At 38.5% G+C, this 23,122-nt stretch overlaps 1 protein-coding gene across 10 annotated transcripts in view; it reads left to right on the plus strand.

Moving 5' to 3' along the window:
- SATB1 (SATB homeobox 1) overlaps positions 1-23,122 on the plus strand; it is a 123,840-nt gene that overhangs the window by 89,542 nt on the left and 11,176 nt on the right. For all 10 annotated transcript variants that reach the window (XM_035128727.2, XM_035128721.2, XM_035128726.2 and 7 more), the window contains one exon: positions 22,383-22,586. In XM_035128727.2, coding sequence (XP_034984618.1) covers positions 22,383-22,586 — 204 coding nt within the window. The remainder of the gene's footprint in view (positions 1-22,382; positions 22,587-23,122) is intronic.

A 23,122-nucleotide genomic window follows, 5' to 3' on the forward strand; every position in this document is an offset into this window, starting at 1 on the left:
AAGTGAGATTTAATTAGTGAAAAAGGTAAAGCCAAAGACATGCCTAGGTAAACTCACATAACGTTCCCAATCAAGTTTGTACCTGCTTAGCTTCAACAGTGCTATGTAGTAGCAGGTGCTCCTAGACTATTTACTGGTCAGAGATCCACTTATTTCATTTATCTGAGTTAAACCCCTAAGTGTATGTTAAAAGCAAAATTTCAAATGCAGTTCATAATACTCTGGGGTTTGTTTGTTTGTGTAAATCGCTTTTCAAAACAAAACAATGCTAAACAGTTATAAACCTATACACGGAGATCAGATACTGTAGTTTTGGATGCAAATGTATGGTAGCAAGCTTATCAGCTATTTTACAAGGCTGAGCAGTAGCTTGTCTTTGGTTTGGTTTGGTGTTGCACAACCTCTTATAAAACATGTGTTGCAATCCCAATTGTTTAGGATGGCTCAATGAGGGGAAAAACATTTTCACAGCCCTTTAGGCCAGGCTCACATGGAGCAGCAAAGTGGTACAAAATTTATAAAACAAAGGCACATGAATTCTTAAGAGTGGTAGTTGCCTAGCCTGAAGATCCAGAGTTACTAGATTTGCAAGCAGTTGCATACTCCTGCTTTTCCCTATATCATGAAATGAGAGACCTGAATTCAGAAACAAAACAAGTGGCCTTTTGTAAGTCACTGTCTATTGGACTTCAGACCTCAAAGTGATAGGGAATGATGTGAGGACTTGTACGTTAGAAGCACTTAAAAAAATTATTTATCATCAGTGACACACAGCTCCTCCAGCTCTGTTGCACAGTGTGTGTCCTCTGAGTTTTATAATACTGCCTCTGACGCTGCCAGGAACATGTTAATTGGGTGACATGAGTAGGAAAGCCCTGTATTACAAGACTTGTCAGTTTGCATACAACACCTAATTAAGGCCAACACTCCAATGTTCTTGAACATTTATTACACTAGTTGCATTTGTCTTTTCAGAGAGAGAGAGAGAGAGAGAGAGAGAGAGAGAGAGAGAGAGAGAGAGAGAGAAATTGTTAACAGAGGCTAGTGTATTTTGTAAGTAAAAGTAAATGGGAAGACAGAAAGAACCTGCGTGGACTATACTAGTATTAATGATTCACTGAGGTCAGATACAAATATAGCTAAGGAATTCTGTGTGTCAGATTTTATATTCAGCTGTATAGTCAGATCACGTATGCCTGAAAGTTCTATCAAGAAAATACTAGAAAAGATCTGGAATTTTGCAGAATGAGACAAGCTATAGTTCATGAACGAGAAGGATGAGGGAAGGTAGCAGTTTCCTTCCATAGGAACCAATCAGTTGATAATGTAAGTATTATTGTTATGTGTGTTTAAAACTCATCTATAAAAGTTACAATTATAGGCGTCTGCTTACATGGCACGTTGGGAATCTGTTTTTATGAAGGACTGATTGAAATTAAAGTGAACTGTGGCTGATTGCATAAGGCTTAATTTTTTTGTCCTTATAATATTTCACGTTGTGAAAGAATGAGAAACAGCAAAATATTGAACACTATTTGGAAATAGGAGAAATTGGCACAGTTCAGACATACTGTATTGGCTTGAATATAAGCCTCATTTCCCCCCAAAAATTTCCGTGAAAAGTTAAAGTGTGGTTTATATTCACGACCTTATGGTATGCAGCCAGGAGCATGGGGCAAACAGCAGCAGGAACGTGGCACCCCATGCGTAGCCCCCCATCCTCTCCCCCAAGGCCAGGAAGGGGGAGTGAGCAAGGAAGGGGAAAGGCCACTGGCAACACAGTGTGGCTCCACTCCCCCCCCCAGTATGCAGCCAAGAGCAGCAAGGAACTGAGCAGCTTATATTAGGGTATTTTTCTTTTTCCTTCTCCAATTTTAAAAGGTGCAGCTTATATTCGGGTGCTGCTTATATTTGGGCCAATACAGTAACACTTCCCACTCTAACCGTGGTGAGGAGCTTGGCAGTTTTCTAGGGGATGACAGCTTCCTCCTGCTTTTACTCACATGAATTCCCCATGGAATGCTTCATTAACGATAACCTTAATTTTGCTAATCAAAATATTCCCTGGTAACCAGAGTCTGAACCCAGGGCTTGAAGCAGCTTACAAACCCTTGTTGTGAAGCAATGTGATTAACCTATTTGACGAAAACAGTTTGTTAGTGATACAGACCATGGAAGGGAGAGGAATTCGTGTTGGAGAAGGGAGTGGAATTCATATTGGAGAAGGGAGCATTCAAATCTATAGCATGGTTGAAATCTCATAGACTTCCATACACACACTTGAATTTCCCAGCTCCTTGTTGCTCTCTTGATCCAGGTGTGAAATAGTGCCACCCTGGCACCTCCACTTTTATGCCATATATCTTCTACCCCTACAGTTGCCCTAGCAGCCCAGAGTTCCATTGCAGCTTTTCATGTAGTGGCTTTCTCGAGATTTATGGGCCCGAGCATCTTAGCAATCAAGACATCAAAATGGTAGTTGCTTAGGTGTAATGTAAAGCTACACCAGGATGGATATCAAGTACATTATTATAGGATACATTATTATAGTATTCTGGAACTATTTTGTTCAGGCCTCATCTCCCCCCATTAAATTATTCGGGGTTGTATCCAGCTACACAGAGTAGACCTACTACTCTGAATAAAATTAACTTTGATACAACCCTTTATTTTAGAACTGTATATAGGCAGGCTGTTTTACAAAACACCATACTCCCCGCCCCGCCCACCAAAAAGGTCAGGATCCATGTACAGAGAAGCTTACTATCTAAATTTTGCCAATGGTGAAAATATCAAAATAAGGGGAGGAAATGGAAGGAAAAGGATGAGAAGAGATGAAGGTAATAAAATGTAGTTATAAAATAGTTAAGTCTTGTTTCAACTGGGGATGAGCCATAGCTGGAGAAAGCAAATAGGTGTCACAGAAAAACAGTTAAATTCCAAAAGAGTATAAATCTAAGTAGCTCTGTTAACCATTGTAGCAAAAATAATGGGTCTTGTAGCACCGTAACAGGCAAATTAACTATTGCATATGCAACTCCAGTCCACTTCATTGCCTCCATGAAGTGTTACTCTTAGTTGGCAGGTAGATATACATATGACATGGGGAGGAACAGTAAACAGTCAATCAAATGGTGATAAAATGTAAAGAGTACAGTATGTGACAATTCAGTTAAGTGGGCATTCACAGCAGTAGTATTAGGTGAAAACATCCTAGCACTGCTCAGTAAATTGATACCTGTGCTGTGACGGAAGCTGTGTCCTTGTTCATGCATTGAATGCGGGAATTAAATCTTTTTGACATTTCTAAGCCAGCAGTTTCATGCCAGAGTTTGGAATTCTGGCGTAAAAGAATGGCAACTTTTAGATCAGCTAAGGAGTGCCCTGAAAACTGTAGTGCATTTCTGTTGGTGTCTGAGTGCTGTTATTTCTGAAACTCAGATTTGTAATCACTTATTCTTTTACATAGACTGACCTGTGTGTCCTATATAGAACGCAGAAGGGCATTGTTGGCAAGTATATCAGATAAGGAGAGGAGCAAGTGAATGAATACTTGATGTGACTGCTCATGTCATTAGGTCCTACAACATTACTGCCAGGGTAGATGGGGGGATAGAGTTGGCGCCTGGATTTGTTGTGGGATCTGATCCCTGTGTTTGTTTCTCTGGTTTGGCACTGGTTGTGTTTGGTTGCTAAAAGTGCTGAGTTGTAGAGTAAGGGAGTGACTGCCTGTGAGCAAGGACAACCATTGATTACTGTGACAGAGAATTGTTGCTGTAGAACTCGGATGGGACGTTGATGCACTTCAGTGATTTCAGCTGGGAGATCTTGATAACAGTCATTGATGTTTTAAGGATGGGAGAATCTGACAATTTCAGTTTCTCTGTTTGTCATCTTTCCAATCCTAAATTTGGTCCTCCACATTCCCAAATCAAGTATTCTTTATTTTAGGAAAAAAAGGTCCTCATAAAAATTCATCAGCTATTTAGTGTGAATTTCTTCTAATATGAACACGTTTCTAACACTAATTCACACTGAATTGCTGACAAATTTTCTATTAATGTTAAATTGCTTTTTAATGATGATCCCCTAAGTTTTTAGGTGTTTCTATTTTTGCTGTAAGCCACCTTGAGTGCCTGACAGGGGAAAAGGTGGGAAACAAACAAACAATTTTTTGTAAAGCTTTTTTTTTTTGGCAAAGCAATGTAATACATGTTTCTATGTTTCCCCTAATACAGTGGTACCTCTGGATACGCACAACTCTGGTTGTGTATCCTTTGGGTTACACATGCGGCAAACCTGGAAGTATTTTTCCAGGTTTCGCCCCGTGTGTGTGTGCAGAAGTGCTCTATGCGCTGCACGCATGCACAGAGCAGGCACCTTTGGTTGTGAATTCCTCAGGATCCGACCGGAGATCTGGAACGGATCCCATGTGCAACCGGAGGTACCACTGTATGTACATTTCCTGCACTTTGCCCTGGCATATGTAATTTTGTACACATTACTTGGAGAACTCCACTGCAAAATTCGGAGAAGTGTGGGTTTTGGAGGATGTTTTTGTATTGGTTCTTAGATTGTTTTGAAATGTGCGGATCAGGTAGATTCACCTTTAAATGCAGATTGAATCAAATTCCAGTGGTACCAGTTTGAAATGGTCAATCGATTTTTTTCACTTCACTAGAAGGGGAAAGTGAAACTAGTGAGGAGGATTGGCTGTGTTCAGACGTGACACAAAACCATGGAGTGTGGATGAGCATCAAGCTCATTCTCTTCCCTCTTTACTCTCCTCTGGTACAGCTGTGAGGAGGTAATCCTTTCTTAGATTATAGTTAGCACTTGACAGCTATGTCCAGATTTGGCTATAATGGATAGCCATGGTTAGTGGGAAATGGAAGTGAGAGCTTCTAATCTCTTTGCAATCACACCAGAGGAAGAGAGGGGAAAGGGAAGCAGACAGGCTTGGAGGCTCATGCACATAAAGTGAATCCCTAGATTAGCCTTACATGTGAAGCAGCCCATCACGTAGATATTATGGAGGAAATTCTAGTCACATGAAGGAGAATAGGTAGAATACAGTGGTACCTCTACTTACAAATAACTCTACTTACAAATGTTTCTACTTACGAATGGAGCTCCATCCGCCATCTTGGATGTGGTTTAGATAGGATTTTTTCTACTTACGAATTTTTAGATAGGGTTGCTTCTACTTACGAATTTTTTCTCCCAATGCATTCCTATGGGATTCGACTTACAATTTTTTTCGACTTACAAATGTGCGTTCGGAACGCATTAAATTCGTAAGTAGAGGTACCACTGTATAGGTGCTGTGGTCTAAACCACTGAGCCTAGGGCTTGCTGATCGAAAGGTCGGCGGTTCGAATCCACGCGCACGGGGTGAGCTCCCATTGTTTGGTCCCAGCTCCTGCCCACCTAGCATTTGAAAAGCACATCAAGTGCAAATAGATAAATAGGTACTGGTGGAAAGGTAAAGGGCGTTTCCGTGCGCTGCTCTGGTTCGCCAGAAGCGGCTTAGTCATGCTGGCCACATGACCCAGAAGCTGTCTGTGGACAAACGCCGGCTCCCTCGGCCTATACAGTGAGATGAGCGTGCAACCCCAGAGTCGTCTACGACTGGACCTAATGGTCAGGGGTACCTTTACCTTTACTTATTCTGACTTAGATGATGGTGATGATTAAATTTAAACTTCACCTGACTAAATGTTACTCACACAAACTTTATTGCCATTTAAAGTATGACCAAGAATTAAATTTCTAGTGGATTTGAGATCAGTGACTTGTGATTGGTGATGTAATGTAACCATAGCTGCCAAGTTATCCCTTTTTTTAAAGGAAATTCCATTATGCTGAATAGGCTTCCTCGTGAAAAAAGGGAAAACTTGGCAGCTATGAATGTAACCTGTCTCTGAGTCATGTGTCAAAATGAGTATCCAGGTTCAGGAATTGGTTTGGTTTACTTTGAAAGCTTTTGGAAGCATACAGAATAAAACTTCACTGTAACCCAATTCAGGTGTTACAAGCAGGTATGAAAGCAGAAATGTACTAATCTTGCTTTACAATAAGATCCTTAAATCTGAGGGTGTAGAGAGGAGGTCTGCCCTACTTGCCTTGTTTGTATGCTGCAGCCAAAGCAAGAAATTTCCTTACTTGTTATAATTTCCCAGTTGCTTTTGGATAACTTTCTGAATTCTCATTAGCAGACAATATCTCCAGTACTGTATTTTAGTCCTCTTTTCTGGTATCCAGTTGTATCAATGACCACACACATAGGCACAGACCTTTCCTAATCAAATCCTTCTGTATGCAGTTCTACTAACTTTTAAGAGAGAGAAGGAGATTCATGTTCCCAACCTCCTCCTTTAAAATGCAGTAATCCATTTTATGACCCATGTTATAAATTGTAATTTACCATTCCAAGCCTCAATTTATTAAGTAATTGTCAGGAGTTCTTTGCTTGTTTTGATTTTTAAGTACTTTTTTGTCCAGTAGGTTTTCTGCCTATGATTGCCATTTGTATAATGATGATATTAGAACAGAGTTAGAAAGAAGAAAGAAAAGATCACCTGTTTCTTTTACATATATATTTTTAATCCATTGTTAACCTTTTTGTCTTTTTTACATGTGAATGTAATTTGCACAAGAATGCCTATTATATTTTTGATTAGGGGCTTGTGCCTGTCACTACTCTACTGAAGTCAAGAAATTTCAAGAGAACCATAGTTGGGAGGAGAAAAATGAGAGGTAAAAAAGGATGAGATAAGAAACTAAGGTTAGTAGTAACTCTTAGAGTACTTGGTAGTACAGTACAATATGAATAATATCTCTTCCCCACCCCAATGTAATAATAGAATAGGGATATTAACAGATTAGGGACATCTTGATCTTGCGCCTGTGGATCTGTTCCCCTGTAATCCTAAAAAGTGGAGAGTTGTCATTCTGCAGTGAAGAGTTACTTTTAAACTGAATTGTTTTTGTAAATAACTTGAGAATGTAGATAAGATTACATTCGCATTGCACCTTCTAACTGTTTCTTCTACACATTTATTCCATTCTTTCAAAGAATTACATAAAATAAGAGTTCAGAGATGTACTGGGTTTTGTTATGTACCCTAGGCTTCTGGACCAATGTTTAAAGTATACTTCCTTTGTACGATTCTATAGCTTTTGATAGCAACAAAGAGAAAAAGGGGCCTTCTGTGCCACTTGTGACAGCTTTTCACATCAGAGGCAGGGTGCAGTAGCAGATTATAATGGCAAGACAATGTGACTGGTTAATGGATTAAATATGATACTTCAGGAAACAAAAACATCAATTTCTTTATCCTTCAGTAGCTGGGGAAAAATAGATTCCTTATCTTTGAAGTTTACTTCTGTTTCTGACAATTCATGTAAGTTTCTTTTATATTAATTCCCATCTGTTCTTGCTGACAGCTATGAATTTGTTTATTTAAATCACAGCTTATCATATTTAGCCTTTTTCAGGGATGGTCTTCTGCTACACACACAAAAGCCCTATCTTCTAAATAGTGTCCAAAATGATCAGCTACCTCTATAATTTCTGAGGCCCAAAGAAAAATCCCTCTCCCCCTCAGAAAAGAAATTTGGCTAGAAGAAATCCTGGTTATGGAAACCCAACATTTTGGTCCTAATATGTTAATTATATTTAAATTAGGACTTCTTTGTAATGAAATGCCTGATTTTTTAAAATCTGTCTAAGCAAGATTCATTGGTTATCCTTTCAGTGTTCAAAAATAAATAAGATCTGTAGGAATGAATCTACATCTCTTGAAATGCAAAGCATTCGAGTAGGAATATGATTTGTTAAAAGTGGTCCTTTGTGTGATTGACTTCACTTCGGTCTTTAGTTTTGTGCATTCTTTGCAGTCCGAGCTGATGCCAACAAAAGTTTTAAAGAGGTCTGCACATTGCAGTCCTTTTGTTCAAGGCATAAACCAAAGAATCTGTTGTTGCACAAATACAGATCTGGAGGTTTGACCACTTGGACTAAGCAGATGGGGGTTTAACTAGTGGCATGCAAAAAAGGAAGAAAAGAAAACCCACAAAAGGCAAATTACCAATTGGCTATTAGAAAGGATAAAAACAAAAACTGGGAACAAGTCCCATTTTCTGTCAAAATGTATCAAATTTGTTCAAATCAGTGGAAATGGGGACTTTTCAGCTCTCCCCATTCAGTGATATTCTTCCACACATCCTGAAAAGTCACCCCTGCAAGTCAGGGCATCAGGCTGCTAGGTGTGAGGCATTGCCATCAGAATGGGATATCCCATAGCATCCCATCACAATTTACGGCATAATGGTTTAATAGTTAGGATGTCAAACTAGGGTTTGAATTGCCATTCATCCATGAAACTCTCTGAGTGACCTTGTTCCCATCACTGGTTCTGAGCCTACCCTGACCTACAAGGTTTGTTGTGGGATTAATTGAGGAAAGGGAGGTCTTTGTATGTACACCACCTTGAACTCCTTGGTGGAAAAAGGGTGGGATATAAATGCAGTAAATAAATAAAATAATTGGATGCAATTAAACAGCACAGAACAATATTTAAAACCTCATCTAAATGAATTTCAGTCATAAGCAATCAGAACTGTTGAGATAATATTTGCCTCCCAACAGCCTGAAGGAAAAATCTATCCTCGTAGTTAATGTCAGAAAGTTCACTATGAGGGGATGTCTGTACCTCCACGGCAGCCAAGAAACACTCTTATCCATGTCACCACCAAATGAGCAGAGCCTCCCTTGCAGTTCTCAGGACTTTGGTTGACAGATAGGGAGGGACCCCATTGTCTTATGTATGCATTGTGCATGCACACAGATCTTGGTACAGCCCAGATTTAAGTTTTGTTAGCATTACCTAGATAACTAATGTAGACAGAACAGTGTTTTAAAAAACTTTATAAGCAGCTTAATATTGTAAAAACCTCTTAGCGATGTGCGACAACTGCATAAAAGCAAGAATTCAGGGTCAGTTCTTACAGAAACGTTTTGAAGGCATAACACCAAAATATGATGAAGATACTTAATACTTTGCACTTGTAAAATGCTTTCAAGTGTTCAAAGTGCTTCATGTGCATCATGTAATTGGAATCCTTACAGCAGCCCTGTAAAGTAAGTTATCATCTCCCATATTAAACAAATGGCTTGCATTTCCTGAGCCACCCGGTAGGTTAATGACAGAGGTGAGGGTCAGAAGGTAGGCTTGATTATTCATGTCATTCACTATGGTGCACCAGCTCTCACAATACAGTGGTACCTCAGGTTACAGACGCTTCAGGTTACAGACTCCGCTAACCCAGAAATTGTACCTCGGGTTAAGAACTTTGCTTCAGGATGAGAACAGAAATTGTGTGGCGGGAAGCCCCATTAGCTAAAGTGGTACCTCAGGTTAAGAACAGTTTCAGGTTAAGGACGGACCTCTGGAACGAATTAAGTTCTTAACCCAAGGTACCACTGTACACTTAGATAAACCTTGTAGTATTGGTTGAAAAAAAGTAATGCCTCAAAGCATAAAGACATGAGAAATAGTCAGATGTTCCCATAGAAAAAGCAGGATTCTAAGGTCCTTTTTGCTGTTACTGTTTGTGTTTTTAAAACCTATATATACACAAGTGCAAATATATGCTTGAGGGGCAGTTATAATTTTCTTTACTCCACAAAGGCACAAAAAAGCAGGGGTTTAAATCTGCAAATTCCCTAATTTGTGCTGGCCTTGCAACATTTTTGTGTATGTGTAGTTATAATCAGGAAAGAGCAAGCTGGAACAAATGCTGCAAATGTATGCAAATGAGAGGGAAAAGAGAGATTGCACAAATAAAATGGCATCTAATATAAGGGAATAGATAATTTAGACAAACAATAGCTCAAATTTAGATAATTGGAATACAGCAAAAACTAGAAATCTCAAGCTTGACTTGTTTTTTTAAAGCCTAGTAGGATTTTAAAAAGCAAAGTTGGAGTAAAATTAATTATTAGCTTTTAGAAATATGTTTCAAATTACAGCTTTTTAATATATTTTGTCAAGTGCATTTTCCCCTGTCTTTCTAAATCTTTTATTTCCAAATCACACCCTTAAACTACTTGTATTATAGGAAGTTCACAAATATTGGTGAGACTGATTCATGTTTTCTGTCCTAAACGTATGAAAATAGCAAGGAAGCATTGCATGCAGACAAGACCAGTCCTGTATTCAAAACTGCCTTTAAAAACCAGCTAGTAGTATAATACGTGAATAAAGGAATTTATATTTCTATATTTCCCCCTCCCCTTATTTATTTGTGTGACGCACCAAGAAACCCATGGTAGTATAATTCCAAAAGCAAAAATTATATAATGCCTTTCAATCACACAAAGCTATGGGCAACTTTTACTGTGGCTTTTATGTTCTTAGCCATTGTTTCTCTGTCCTATAATGACTTGGTACAACCTAAATTCCTTGTACCTAGCATGCTTCAGTCTAATTAAATCTCCTGCTGAACACCGTCTCTCCTCCTGCTCCCCACTTTCATTTTGTTTTGCTGAAGAAGAGTTCCGAGGACCTGGAAAGCTTGCTCACTGTTTTGTTACGTTAGCTGGTCTCTGGGGTTTCTTTTTTATTTTAATTATATAGATATATATTAGGGACCAGTGACCGTAAATGCTCAACTTCTAGTTGAATCCAGTCAGGTTCCTAAAACGGGGGGGGGGGGGGGACAACTAACCGCACTCTGAATTATCTCAGTGATTGAGTTGGATAAAGTAGTGTGGTTCTTAAACTCCACTCTTGCCAAGTTGAAAATTGCTGAGGGTCTTGGCGTCCCACTTAATGGTTGTTGGGTTTTTTGGAGAGGGTTGGGTGGGTTGCATGTTGTAGCAATTGCATTGTGCTATGCTAAATGCTGCATAATACTTAATAGTATTTTTGTGCTTCTTTTATTTCTCATATAATGAATTTTAGTGAAATAAAATTCAATACAATACAAAAGAAGGAAGAAAAATTCAATAATCAATAGTAATAATTAAATGCGATAGATGCCCATCTCCAACCACAAATTCACAGAGAGCGGTAGGCATGGACCACAGTTTGGGAACCCTTAGTCTAAAGAACAAGTAATTAGGATTCTTGTGGTGCATCTAATAAGAGAAGTTCTATGAAAAGGAAGCTTTCTCAGGCTGGCTGAATCAGACTCAAAAACAGCTGCTGGTTGGTTGCACCTGGTCACAAAGTATTTTTGGACACATTGTGCTTGGAATCCCAAGATTTTTATTTTTATTTTTATCTCTGGCTGTAGAAAAAGCAGTGCGGAAATATGATTGCTTTGTGAATCCTAAGCAACATTTTCCTAAGCAAAGCTGATTCATTCAGGGTTAGCCTCCAGTTTTGTTTTGTTTCAAAAGGAGCTCTAGGTGAAAGGCTGGAAAGTTGACTTTCCAAAAACTTGGAAGAGTTGCTTCTGATAGGAGTAGATAGAACTGGATAGACAGGCCAAGGGCTGCTTCAGTATATACCGGTATTTCTGTTGCAGTCAGGATCAAAAGAGGCTGGTGCAAAGTACTTCAGTACAGTCGTGGGAGGGTTGCAGGTTTTTCCTTTTAGGTAGCAGCTCCTCACACCACATGGGATGCCGCTGCACAGATTCTCCTGACCTTGAGCGGCTTATTAGGGGTCCTGTAGATGATGGCTATCTGTTGGGGGCAGTATGCCTCAGTATACCAGTTGCTAGGAATCACACATAGGGAGGACAGGGAACTTCTGAGTGCATTTAACCAGCTTATTTTCTTTGCACGGCAAAAAAGAATTGCCAATCTTGGGTAGTTTTCTAAGTCTAAATACGCAAATGTTAGGAAAGGTAGGGCGAGGCTGACATGCCCAGGAACATTGTGGATGTGGACTGCGTATGTATCCATGGTCCCCTACCCTATTCTGCACAGTGGGAGAAGCAGGTCTACCCAATGTGCACAGGGACATTGGGGAACTTGTACAGCAACCTTTATTCCTATATACTTTCTACCCTTGTATATTCAGTTTCAACACTGGAAGATTGTATTATCATCCCTTAAAACTGAACCATGGCTATATATCAAACCCACCAAGTTAAAGTTAAAGTCTTCTTTTCAATGTAAAACAGCTATTGGGGGGGGGGGGGATATCTGACTTCCAAGGCTAAATGTCACAGTAAATCACGTAGTATATTGCTTACTGGATCCAGGGCCCAGCAAGATCACAGAAAAATAGGTTCCAGGAAATGTGATGTATCTAATCGTGGCCATTCACTGAGCGTATTTGGGTGATTTCCTTTTTCTTTTCTTTTTTTATAACTACCAACTACCTAAGCTCTCTGAAGCTTTCCAGTCTCAAATCGTGTGTATTCATTCGTTTGAAAGTATTTTTACTCCACTGCTCATTCACAATGTGATCGGAGGGTGAAGTACAGTAAAAATTTAAAACCAGAAACAAGGCTTATAGATACGATCAGATGAAATCCACACTAAATCAAATAACAGCAGTAGTGGTCAAAAACCCAAGGCAAGGTGATTAAGCCTCCTTAAAAGCCTGCTGGAATAGGAGAGTTCAGCTGGCACCAAAAATTCATCAGAATTTGCACCAGTCACATATTGGGGGGAGGGGGCTGACATTCCATAAGTGGGAATAAGCCCCTTCCTGGTTGCTGCATAACAGTTCTTCCTTGGATGCAGGATAGCAAGGTGGGTCTCACCTGCTGATCTTAATTGGTATGACACTACCAACCAGACAACATAGACGTTTTCTTTGCATCTCACGGAGAAACGGATTGGCCCTGTAACTATCATTTTCGAATACTTTGAGTCTGGATAAGCAAGTCTAACTTTGTTCAGTGGCCTTCCAAATCTGTGTGCAAAGGCATGCAGCTTTAGCCTTCAGATAAGTGAATTCGTACAGCACCAAGTAGACATTTATTTCTTTCTAGATAGATATAACAATGCAGAACAAAAGGCACATAAACTGCAAAGGTTTTGGATTATTTTCCTGGGTGATATAAAGATTTACTTGCAGGCAAACCAGTATCTTTATCAAACTGTATGCCTGCTTAATTCAGGGATATGAACATTTTGAATGGAACCTTGATTTAAATAAATGATCGGTCCTTTTCCTTGCATGCTTAACTCTGTGATTTAAATTACTATACCCTGGCCTAATATCAGTCTCAATATGTGAAATCTTGCTGTCCAAATTAAAATCCAGGATTATTATTATTTATTGCAAGTGTACACCAATCCAGCAACAGTTCTATGCTATGCATTTTCTGTTTTCCTGAACCATGTAATACGCAGAGCTTAAAGCCGTTGGGGTTTTTTTTTTAATGTGCAATGGAGACTCATGACAAAAATCACAGAAAATTCATGTTCCATTGATAGTTGTTGGTCTTGGAGGCAGTAGCAGGTGACCATAGGAATGCAGGAAGCTGCCTTATTTACCAAGTCAGGACATTGGTCAATGTAGCGCAGCATAGGTGATATTCACAGCCCTACCTGAAGATGCTGAGGAATGAACCTGGAAATGAGATATGCCCCTCCTGCAGGGTGAGACAGCAAGATGAGACAGGAACCTTGCTGCTGTCCTAGAAAGAAGATCTGAGACAAGCAGTGTGGGTTTACATTGGGTTGGTATGGAGGGCACATTGTTTTGCTCCCTTCTATGCATTCTTCTACCCCACTGTTTCCCAGCAAGGGACAATGCAGCTGTTTTGCCCTAGGTAAGGAATGCCCTAGGTAAGGAATGTTCACCTGCAGCAGGGTGGTGGCAGAAGTGATGACTGCTTCTAATGACGAGCTAACTTCACTAGGCCAACTCTGGTTAGACTTGAAGCTGCTGTGCCAGGAAAATGATCACTTAAAAAAATACAGTTAAATATTGCAAGAAGACGTGTTTGTATCAATTTCTGCTGGCATGTATTCTTTCATTCTATTATAGAGAAGCCTCTAGCTATAGAGATTGTTTTAAAAACTTTGTAACATTTAAAGGGGTTAATATGTTAGATAAGGGGGAGGGGGGAACCAAGACAAACATTTTTATTACTGGACATGAGGGAGGTAGTTCTGATTAAATTACATGATTATTTGAATAGGATAGAAGACAGAGTGCATCATTTCTTGCCCTCAACTTTAATGCCTTTAATCAAATAATGACCTTCTGGAAATAGTTAATTTTAAGCATTTGGAAAGATCAATACCACTTTGCCACCAAAAAATGGCCCAGATGATGTGAAATTTGATGTATTTAAAGTACCATTTCACCCTTTTAACCTAGTAAATAATTTAAAATGCTTTCAGTAATCTTTTGCCACCATTATGTATCTCATTGTTCTAAGTATTATGACTTACTTTCTTTTTTTCCAAAAGCAACCTTCCTGCACTACGAAGGGCTTGCAGGTCTAAGCCCAAGATAGCACACAGTATTGACTTTAACTTTCCTGAAATACATGGTTGCTTTCCATTTATATTAGTGCAATCATCCAGACGATATGCAATGAGACTTAAATGTTATTTTTTTGAGAGGAATTACTTGTATTTTGAATTTGTCTTCTCTCATTTTAGTCTTATGTTAAAGGTGATGAATTAGGTCACTTAGATTGTTTCAAAAGTCCGTTTTATCCAGTTTGTGGAACATTGCTATAAAAGTATGTTTGAATGCCTTCAGCTTTGTAAATTGGAAAAATTACCCTCTATTAGCATGTTTGTGGGCAGATTAAAAACTGTCTTCATTAGCATAAGGAACACTTACTGATTCTTTATAAAACTAGAAAATTATTTGCTGAATGATAAATTGCTAGCTTTACAGTTAGTTGTTGTTGACAATGAGCTCATTCAAAATGCGTGCCGCAGTTTAGTCTACAACAAGACTGAATTCCTTTTTCACTCAGAACCACTGTTTAATGGATTATGTACTTAAACCCTGTTCATACTGCATATGAAATGTAATTCATGCTTTTCACTAAAACGTTTGTATCAAATAGCCTTCTTATTTAGACTGATTTCGTTTAATACTGTATATTTTTATGATACTCTACCCCAGAGATTGTAACACAATACTTCTGCATATATAATTTTGGAAAGGAAAAAACAACACTCTGAATATTAAGATTAGGCAACATGAATTTGTGCACGGATCTTAAAACTGAGAAATGTTACCTAAATCGTTCAGGGAAAAAAAGTTTAAATGATTAAAAATAGGGCTACAGACTTAAGCAAAGAGAGCTTTATAATTAAAGGTGTTAGGCATTCACATTGCACTTCAAAAGGCTATTTTCTGGTGGCTAGATCCATCAGAATGTGGATAGTCATACTTTTTCAAATGACAGGTAGGTAGCCGTGTTGGTCTGAGTCGAAGCAAAATAAAAAAATTCCTTCAGTAGCACCTTAAAGACCAACTAAGTTTATATTTTGGTATGAGCTTTCGTGTGCACGCACACTTCTTCAGATGCACTTCTGTTTCTAGTGTATCTGAAGAAGTGTGCATGCACACGAAAGCTCATACCAAAATATAAACTTAGTTGGTCTTTAAGGTGCTACTGAAGGAATTTTTTTATTTTTTTTCAAATGAGTGTCTGATTACCAGTCACATTCGTGGTCTAACAAATGGTACACATGCAGTTTTCCTTTGGCTGAATCGGGACAAATGGCAGTTTTGCCCTTGACTTCACTAGGATGGTTTTTACACTCAAAAGTTCTTTCCCTTTGCTATAGCATATAGAATTACTGTACTTCGCAGTAAAAAATCTTTGTTTTTACTAGACCTGTACTGTATGTAATTGCTCATTTGACAAAGAAAAAATTTGGTGGTCCTTTCGGAAACCAAAGTAATGGTATTCAGACTCGCTTAAGCCTTTTGAGGTCTAAAATGTAGCAATGCTATATATTAAACTATAACAAAAAAGATGAATAGATAAATTCTTTGAGATGCTCATACATACATTTGATTTATATAATATTTGAATCACTGGGTTTTTATATCCAGTAAATAATTTTTGTAGTGCATTCTTCTCATTTTAAAAGTTTTTGTAAGAAAATGCCCAAGAAAATGTAACACCCCCCCAAAAAAAACCCTACCATAACTACGTCTTTTTCGCCGTTTTCTTTCTTACTATAGCAAGACTTGCATATGTCACTCAGCTGCTATAAAGTGTATAGCAGTATTTCCTTTGTGGCAGATGGATTTAAAACTTGACTTCTCAATAAATGTAGGTTTACAATACATAACTTTACAGGATTTGTGTTGTATATAACAGGTTTGAACATATTATCTCAGAATTCATCTGCATGGCATTTTCAGCTTATCCCACGGCCCATGCCAGTTATCTTAAGTAATAGGGAGAAAGTGTACTGATTGATAGCAGCTAAAGGCGTGATTCTGAATAGAAACAAAGGCTTTACAACAGAAGGTGTCAAATTAAACTTCGTCAGTTTGAAAAGTAGTAACATCCTGAAAGTTCATCTAACATATTTACATGTGACTACTGTTTATATTTTGCCTTCTTCCTTCTTTATATGCAGTGTAATGCCTGCCTGGCAAATTTGCTGCTGCACAGAAGTGTAGGATGTTCCTACTGTCATTTTAGGTTCTACTCTTTTTTTCGAAGTATGTACAAAGCCTAAGGGCAGACTTCCATATGTGGTGTTGTGCTCCCTTTTAATAGCAGATTTGTCCTTCCTTTAAAAAACTGAACATGTAATATTTGAAACTTATCGCCTGCCCTTCTACTGTATTCACACCACAGAGAGCCACTTAAAACAATGGCAACACAACGTTCCCATAATAAAGCAACAATAGAAAACAAACCAATATAAAAATTAAAATGGGCATGGAAGATCAAAGCCCTAAATAGCGTTTGCCATATAAAACAAAAGCTTTGTGGAAGGCAAAAGTTTTCAAGTCAGCAGAAAGCAGCAAGAAAGCCTGGGCAAAATGGGGGAGTGTTAAGCACCACTGTTTCTACTCTTGGATAAGCTTTTTCCAAGTCCCAATACATTAATTTGCAATGGAGTTTTCCTTGTATAACCCACAGAATTCAGCCCAGTTTCTCCAAATGAAAAAAGAAATGCAATAAGTAGATTTTTAAAGCATCCGATTCCCCCCCCCCCAGAATGTTAAGCATTATGTCTTTTCCATTTTCAGTTTTGTTGTATACAGCGTTTGAAGCAATTTGTAGTTTTATTCAACGACAAATACTAATTACTGCTTGACATGGGCATACTATCTGAGAGAGGTTTCTCCTCTGAAATCTTCAGGGTAGGGATAGTGATGGGGCACTCTGAAAATACGGGTATAAAAATGGTAGATAACAAAGGCATAGCCCTGTTGACATATGTTTAGTAATTTAAAAATATATTATTTTTGTTTTTAAGTGATGCTGTCCTCTCCTACCATAGTAGTAGCATTTCAATAAATATCAATGTTATTTAAAGCAGGTGAGGCAATACATATATTTTTTCATATTTTAAGATCAAACATGAGACAAGAAGCTTTTCAAAGTTTTGGCTTCAGTTTTAAATTTTATCAAAAAATTGGGTGATTTTAATATTTCAAAATTAGTGGACTACCCTTAAAAAGCTAAGGGAGTTGCATTTATACTTGCAATTCATCACACTGTTTGGGGGTGAAGAATTAGAAGTATTATTTCAGGGCAAAGGTTAATAGCAAACTACTGGAAATGTTTTATTAGTCATGGGTAATTAATAAAGATATGTCTGCACTTAAAACACAGAAGTGACAACAAGAGCAAAGTACTTGCTAAATGAGTCAATGTTTTTTCCCTTCCTTCCTTTTGGAATTACTTGTTAAGCGCACCCCAACCAAGATTTTTTAAGGAAATATTTTTGATAACTGTAAATAACAAACAGCGGCTTCCCACCAACTATCTTCTAAAGTGGTATCAAGATTTAGAGAACAAAATTGATGAGAGATTATGGGGTTTTTACTCCAGCAACATCTGAAGGTCACCACATTGGCTAGCCATACAATAGTGTGTGTATTCAATAGATGTTTCTGTATGTTTGTCAAATGTTAGTGAACACCTATATGTGCTGGCGGTGCCCAGGTGTACTGCAAGCAACAGGTGAACCTTACACATCTCCTTTATCTTACTCTATCCAGCCTATAAGCCATGTAAATTATTACCGCTCTGGCACCTAGGTGACTTGTATGTTAGAAACAGGGAGCCGGATGGGGATTTGACTGGTAGGTATAGAGTAGCTGCTTGGATTTTGGTAAATATATACTTATGTATCTCATGATACAAAAGTACCAGATATTTTAAGGGAGCAAAGAGATTACTGTCTTATGTCTTTATTGAATATTGTCTTACTTGTCCGTTAACGCCTTTACTGAAATCAAGTGATGATTTGAAATAGCTCTGGAGAATCCATTCATAATATTGAATGCACGTTAAATTTGCACCATCTGTTATTTCACTGGTCTAAGCAGTAAAGCTGCATTTTATATGGCACATAGCCTCCTCCACACATTAGAAACCTCCCTATCCTTGGAGATCTAACATGTCAGGTAGAAAGCTTTTACTCTGAGCTGCTTGGTTTCTGTGTGCAGGGAGGAGACCATCCATTCATGTAGGTAACCAGTATTTGGATCTGTAGAGCCAAAAACCTTCAGCAGAAACAAAAGTTTTGGGTTGCTGACCTGGACCCACCTCTGACCTGCTGCTCTAGCACTCATCTCAATCCAGTCAATAGTTTCGAAATCAAGACATGACAACTCTGGGATCTGTTATTTGTATGTTGAAGAGCAATTCTCTTTCACTGTCTTTGTTTATCCTATTTTAAGGATTGTAGTGTATATGGTACAGAAAATCCCATTGATTTCAGTAGGAGTTGATACATGCTGGATTTTCACCAGATTGTGAAATCCACAACTTGCTTTCTGCATAAATGGTAGAATGGTTCAATGAGAAATTTCTCCAGTGGGCATGTTGGGAATTTTGAGAGAGAGTCATAGAGACCAGTCACAAATTGCAGGGGTGGCGGTGGCATAACACAAAATGGCCACCACATTGAAGAGAGCAGAAAATGGTGTGGCCATGCCCTTACACAGTGCTTTTTTTCTGGGGGGACACAGGTACGCATACCCCTAAACATTTTGTGGATTTTTAGTTTCTTTTCTAGCACGGTGAATCGTCAGTTCCGTTGCTAACTCCGATGTCTATTTACTGTATTTTCCCTATTTGAAGTATAAAATGGTGATTTTCTTGAGTCAAAATGAGAGTACCCCCCCCCCGGACTCTTTATGTATGCTACAACTGCGGCGAGGATGCTATGGCACAAAGGTGGAAAAGCGATAAGATACTAACCAAGGAAGAATGGCAAGAAAAACTTATAGAATATGGCGAAATGACAAAACTAACTGAAAGACTTCGAAACAATGATAAAAAATATTTTAAGAAAGACTGGGAACCATTTTCGGCTTATATAATAAATCAGTGCAAATAACTGGACTCATTAACAGGTTTTGAATAACCATTTACAATTGACAAAAATTATATAATTTAAAAGTTAAAACATAAAAAGGACTGAGAAAGGAATACAGTCGTACCTCTACTTACGTATCCCTCTGGATACAGAATCTTTCGGTTACGGCCACGGCAAACTCGGAAGTGTATACTTCTGGGTTTCACCGCATGCACAGAAGTGTTCAATCATGCCGTGCACATGCGCAGAAGCGTGCCTCTATTTACATAATTTCCGGGGTGCGAAAGGACCCCCGGAACGAATTAAGTTCATATCTGGAGTGTCCACTGTATGCAGGAACTGATACTATTTGAAATAAACCAGAGAAGGAGGTTGAGGGAAGGGAACGGGGAAATTTTGGAATTATGTATTATGTTATATGTTATGAAGCAATATTGGAAAAAATGGGAAAAATATTTTAAAAAACGAGAGTAACCCAAACATTTTTTTAAAGAAAAAAAGCACTGCCCTTACCCTTAGCTTGCCCTTTATGAGGAAACAGGCACCTACACCAACCATTTCAGTGCCTGCTCACAAAGAAAAGTTCTTTGCCCCCTCTTCTACTCAGAACATGAGGGTGGGTGTCCAGTCCTGCATACGGAGTGGGTTCAGTGTGGGAGTGGCTGAGTCAACGCAAGCTAGAACAGATCAAAAATAGCAAACAGTCTCTCATATAGTGTCAATTTTGAAGGGATATTTACTGACAACTTTGGTGGGACGTATGGCTGATACTGGCAGCCATACCACACACACCCCCATGTCAAAAGCATCATTGTATAGGTTGTGTTCAAGTTATGACCTGTTTGTTGCTTTAAAAAAACCAGTAACAATCCAGCCCTAACGGGGAAATGTGGTTCTGGTGTCAGTTATACATGCATCAGTGGCATCCAGGCTACAGTAATGCCCTCTACATGTTCAGAAATGTCAACTGCTACCAGAATGGTAATAACGGGTGATTAACTGTCCAGGTGCCATTTACCTTTCTTTACTTTTACCTAATAGCAGGTAGATGATCTGATTATGTACATTATACATAATGTTTGTATTAACCTTTAGAACCCATATCAGTTTGAGACCATATTATTTGAAGCACCATCTATACCAGGCATCCCCAAACTTCGGCCCTCCAGATGTTTTGGACTACAATTCCTATCTTTCCCGACCACTGGTCCTGTTAGCTAGGGATCATGGGAGTTGTAGGCCAAAACATCTGGAGGGCCACAGATTGGGGATGTCTGATCTATACTAGTGGTGGCCAAACTTGGCCCTCCAGAAGTTTTGAGACTACAACTCCCATCATCCCTAGTTAACAGAACCAGTGGTCAGGGAAGATGGGAATTGTAGTCCCAAAACATCTGGAGGGCTGAGTTTGGCCACTACTGATCTATAGCCATATGAACCAATCAGTCCCTAAGATCAGCTTCAGAGGTCCTATTCTCTGGTCTACCACTAAAAAAAGGTCAGGTCAGCTGGTACCAGAGGCAGGCCAAATGGCCCCATGACTTTTGGGACTCCTACCCCCAAGACCTGTGTTTGGTCCTACTCTGTTATTTCAAATGGATCCTGAAAAGCATTTTATACCTTCAAGGTTTTCAGTGATTTTACTGCTGGTTTGCTATATTTTAATTTGATTGTGTTTTATGGGTTGTTTTGATATTCATGATACTATAATGTTGTAGCCTAATTTCTTACATTGTAAGATGCCATAGATTACTTGACCATAAAATGTGGTAATTTAAGAATAATAATTTATTTCTTCCCCTCCCCCTTGAATAAATGGTATGGATTGCATAGTTAAAGTATTCAGAGTTAAATCTGAAAGGGAATTATCAATTTTGTACTACTAATTTTGTTTCTTTCCCTGTATTCATACAGAGCAAACTAAATACTAGTTTCCTTTGTCCTGTTTCTTTAAAACCAATAATAAAAAAATTCAAATAATGCCACAGATATCATTTAAGATGGCATGTAGGCAATTGCTAAACCGTTAAGGGGGGAAAATCTGTGCATCTATTTTAGAAGCAAATTAGCATTTGCTACAGTTCTCCTGGGACAATCTTTTGGCATACTTTCAAGCCTGCTTTTCCCTAGAACATGCCTGGGTTAGAGCAGGTGCTTTTATAGACAGTTTGCATGTGCTGTGATATGGAGAAGAGTGTGGTCTTTTTCATATCATACATAAAATCGTGAGTTTAATTTTGAAACCAGAAGACTCTGAATTGGGTAAAAGATTTGTCAACAGGTTTCAGTTCTGTCTTGCAGAACTACCTGAGCACATGAGCAAGAATGAGGCTATCTTGCTCAATGATGTCTTTTCAAAGGATTGTTCTCTTTCAAAATGACGTTAGAAAACTTCTGCATCGTAAGATTTATTTGAGGCAGCTTTATATAGTCAAAATAGATGGATGAAGCTCTCTCTTATTCGAAGTAAGAAAAATATCACTAGGATTCCCCTTTTTTAAAAAAAAATATTGAAAATAACACCTAACATGCAAGCTACCAAAATGCTCTTTTTAATGCCCTTTATGGGCTTACATAAAGGAAAATCAACTGCAGAGACACAATAATGGACTGAGAATCCTCTCTCATATATTTCAAATATATGATGCATTGCTGCTTTGTGTGGTAGGGTTTTTTTGGGGGGGGGCAAGGAATCTGTTTAATAGAAGCTAGGTTATTATTCCAAAAGTTGGCTTTCTTGATAGTTTCGTACAACAAAATGACTGACTGTCGTTGTTTTTATCAGATTATGAAGGTATAAGGCCACTCCAAGGTGTAAGCTATGCCTGCGTTCATCCCGTTTCCTTCCAAGGAAAGCGTTTGTATGGACATGTTTTCTTGTTAAAGTGGTCTAATATTTTGATATTATCTCAAGGGATGGCTCTGTGAACTCTTGCGCTGGAAAGAAGATCCTTCACCTGAGAATAGAACCCTGTGGGAGAATCTGTCAATGATCCGGAGATTCCTCAGTCTTCCACAGCCTGAACGAGATGCCATTTATGAACAAGAAAGCAATGCAGTTCATCACCATGGCGACAGGCCTTCCCACATTATCCATGTTCCAGCAGAGCAGATTCAGGTTGGTTTACCTTTGCCTATTCAGTGTTAAGAATAAGAACAACAACAAAAAAACCTAGTTTATCTTGAAAGAGAAACAATTCCTTCTATTTCTGCTCTATTAAATAGAAGAGTTTTAGTATGAATAAGATTATTTCAGAATTAAAATCTGCCATTGTTCACCTTTAGTTGAATGCTTGACTTTTTGTGCAATACAGAAGCATGTGTACATAGTACACTAGAATTATTTTTAGGGTTTCCTGATCAGTAGTTCCTCCATGTTAGTTCCAGATTTTAAAACTTCTTCTTTTTAAACGAGCTGGGAATGTGCAGGAGTTGCCAAAACTGGATATTCACAAAGTAATATGCATGTACTTCAGGCATTTTCTTCTTTTCAGTAGCTCTCGCACCCACAATTGCAGGATGCTTAAAAAAATAACCGGTGTGCATGCATACCTCTTACTTCTGGCAATAATTTATAAATGTGGAGGATGTAAATTTACTAGGTGCCATAATGTTGAAATAAAAGTCCAGTTGATGCAATTGACAATGTTTCAT

The sequence above is a fragment of the Zootoca vivipara genome, chromosome 12, assembly GCF_963506605.1.
Source record: "Zootoca vivipara chromosome 12, rZooViv1.1, whole genome shotgun sequence".
Classification (NCBI taxonomy): Eukaryota; Metazoa; Chordata; class Lepidosauria; order Squamata; family Lacertidae; genus Zootoca; species Zootoca vivipara.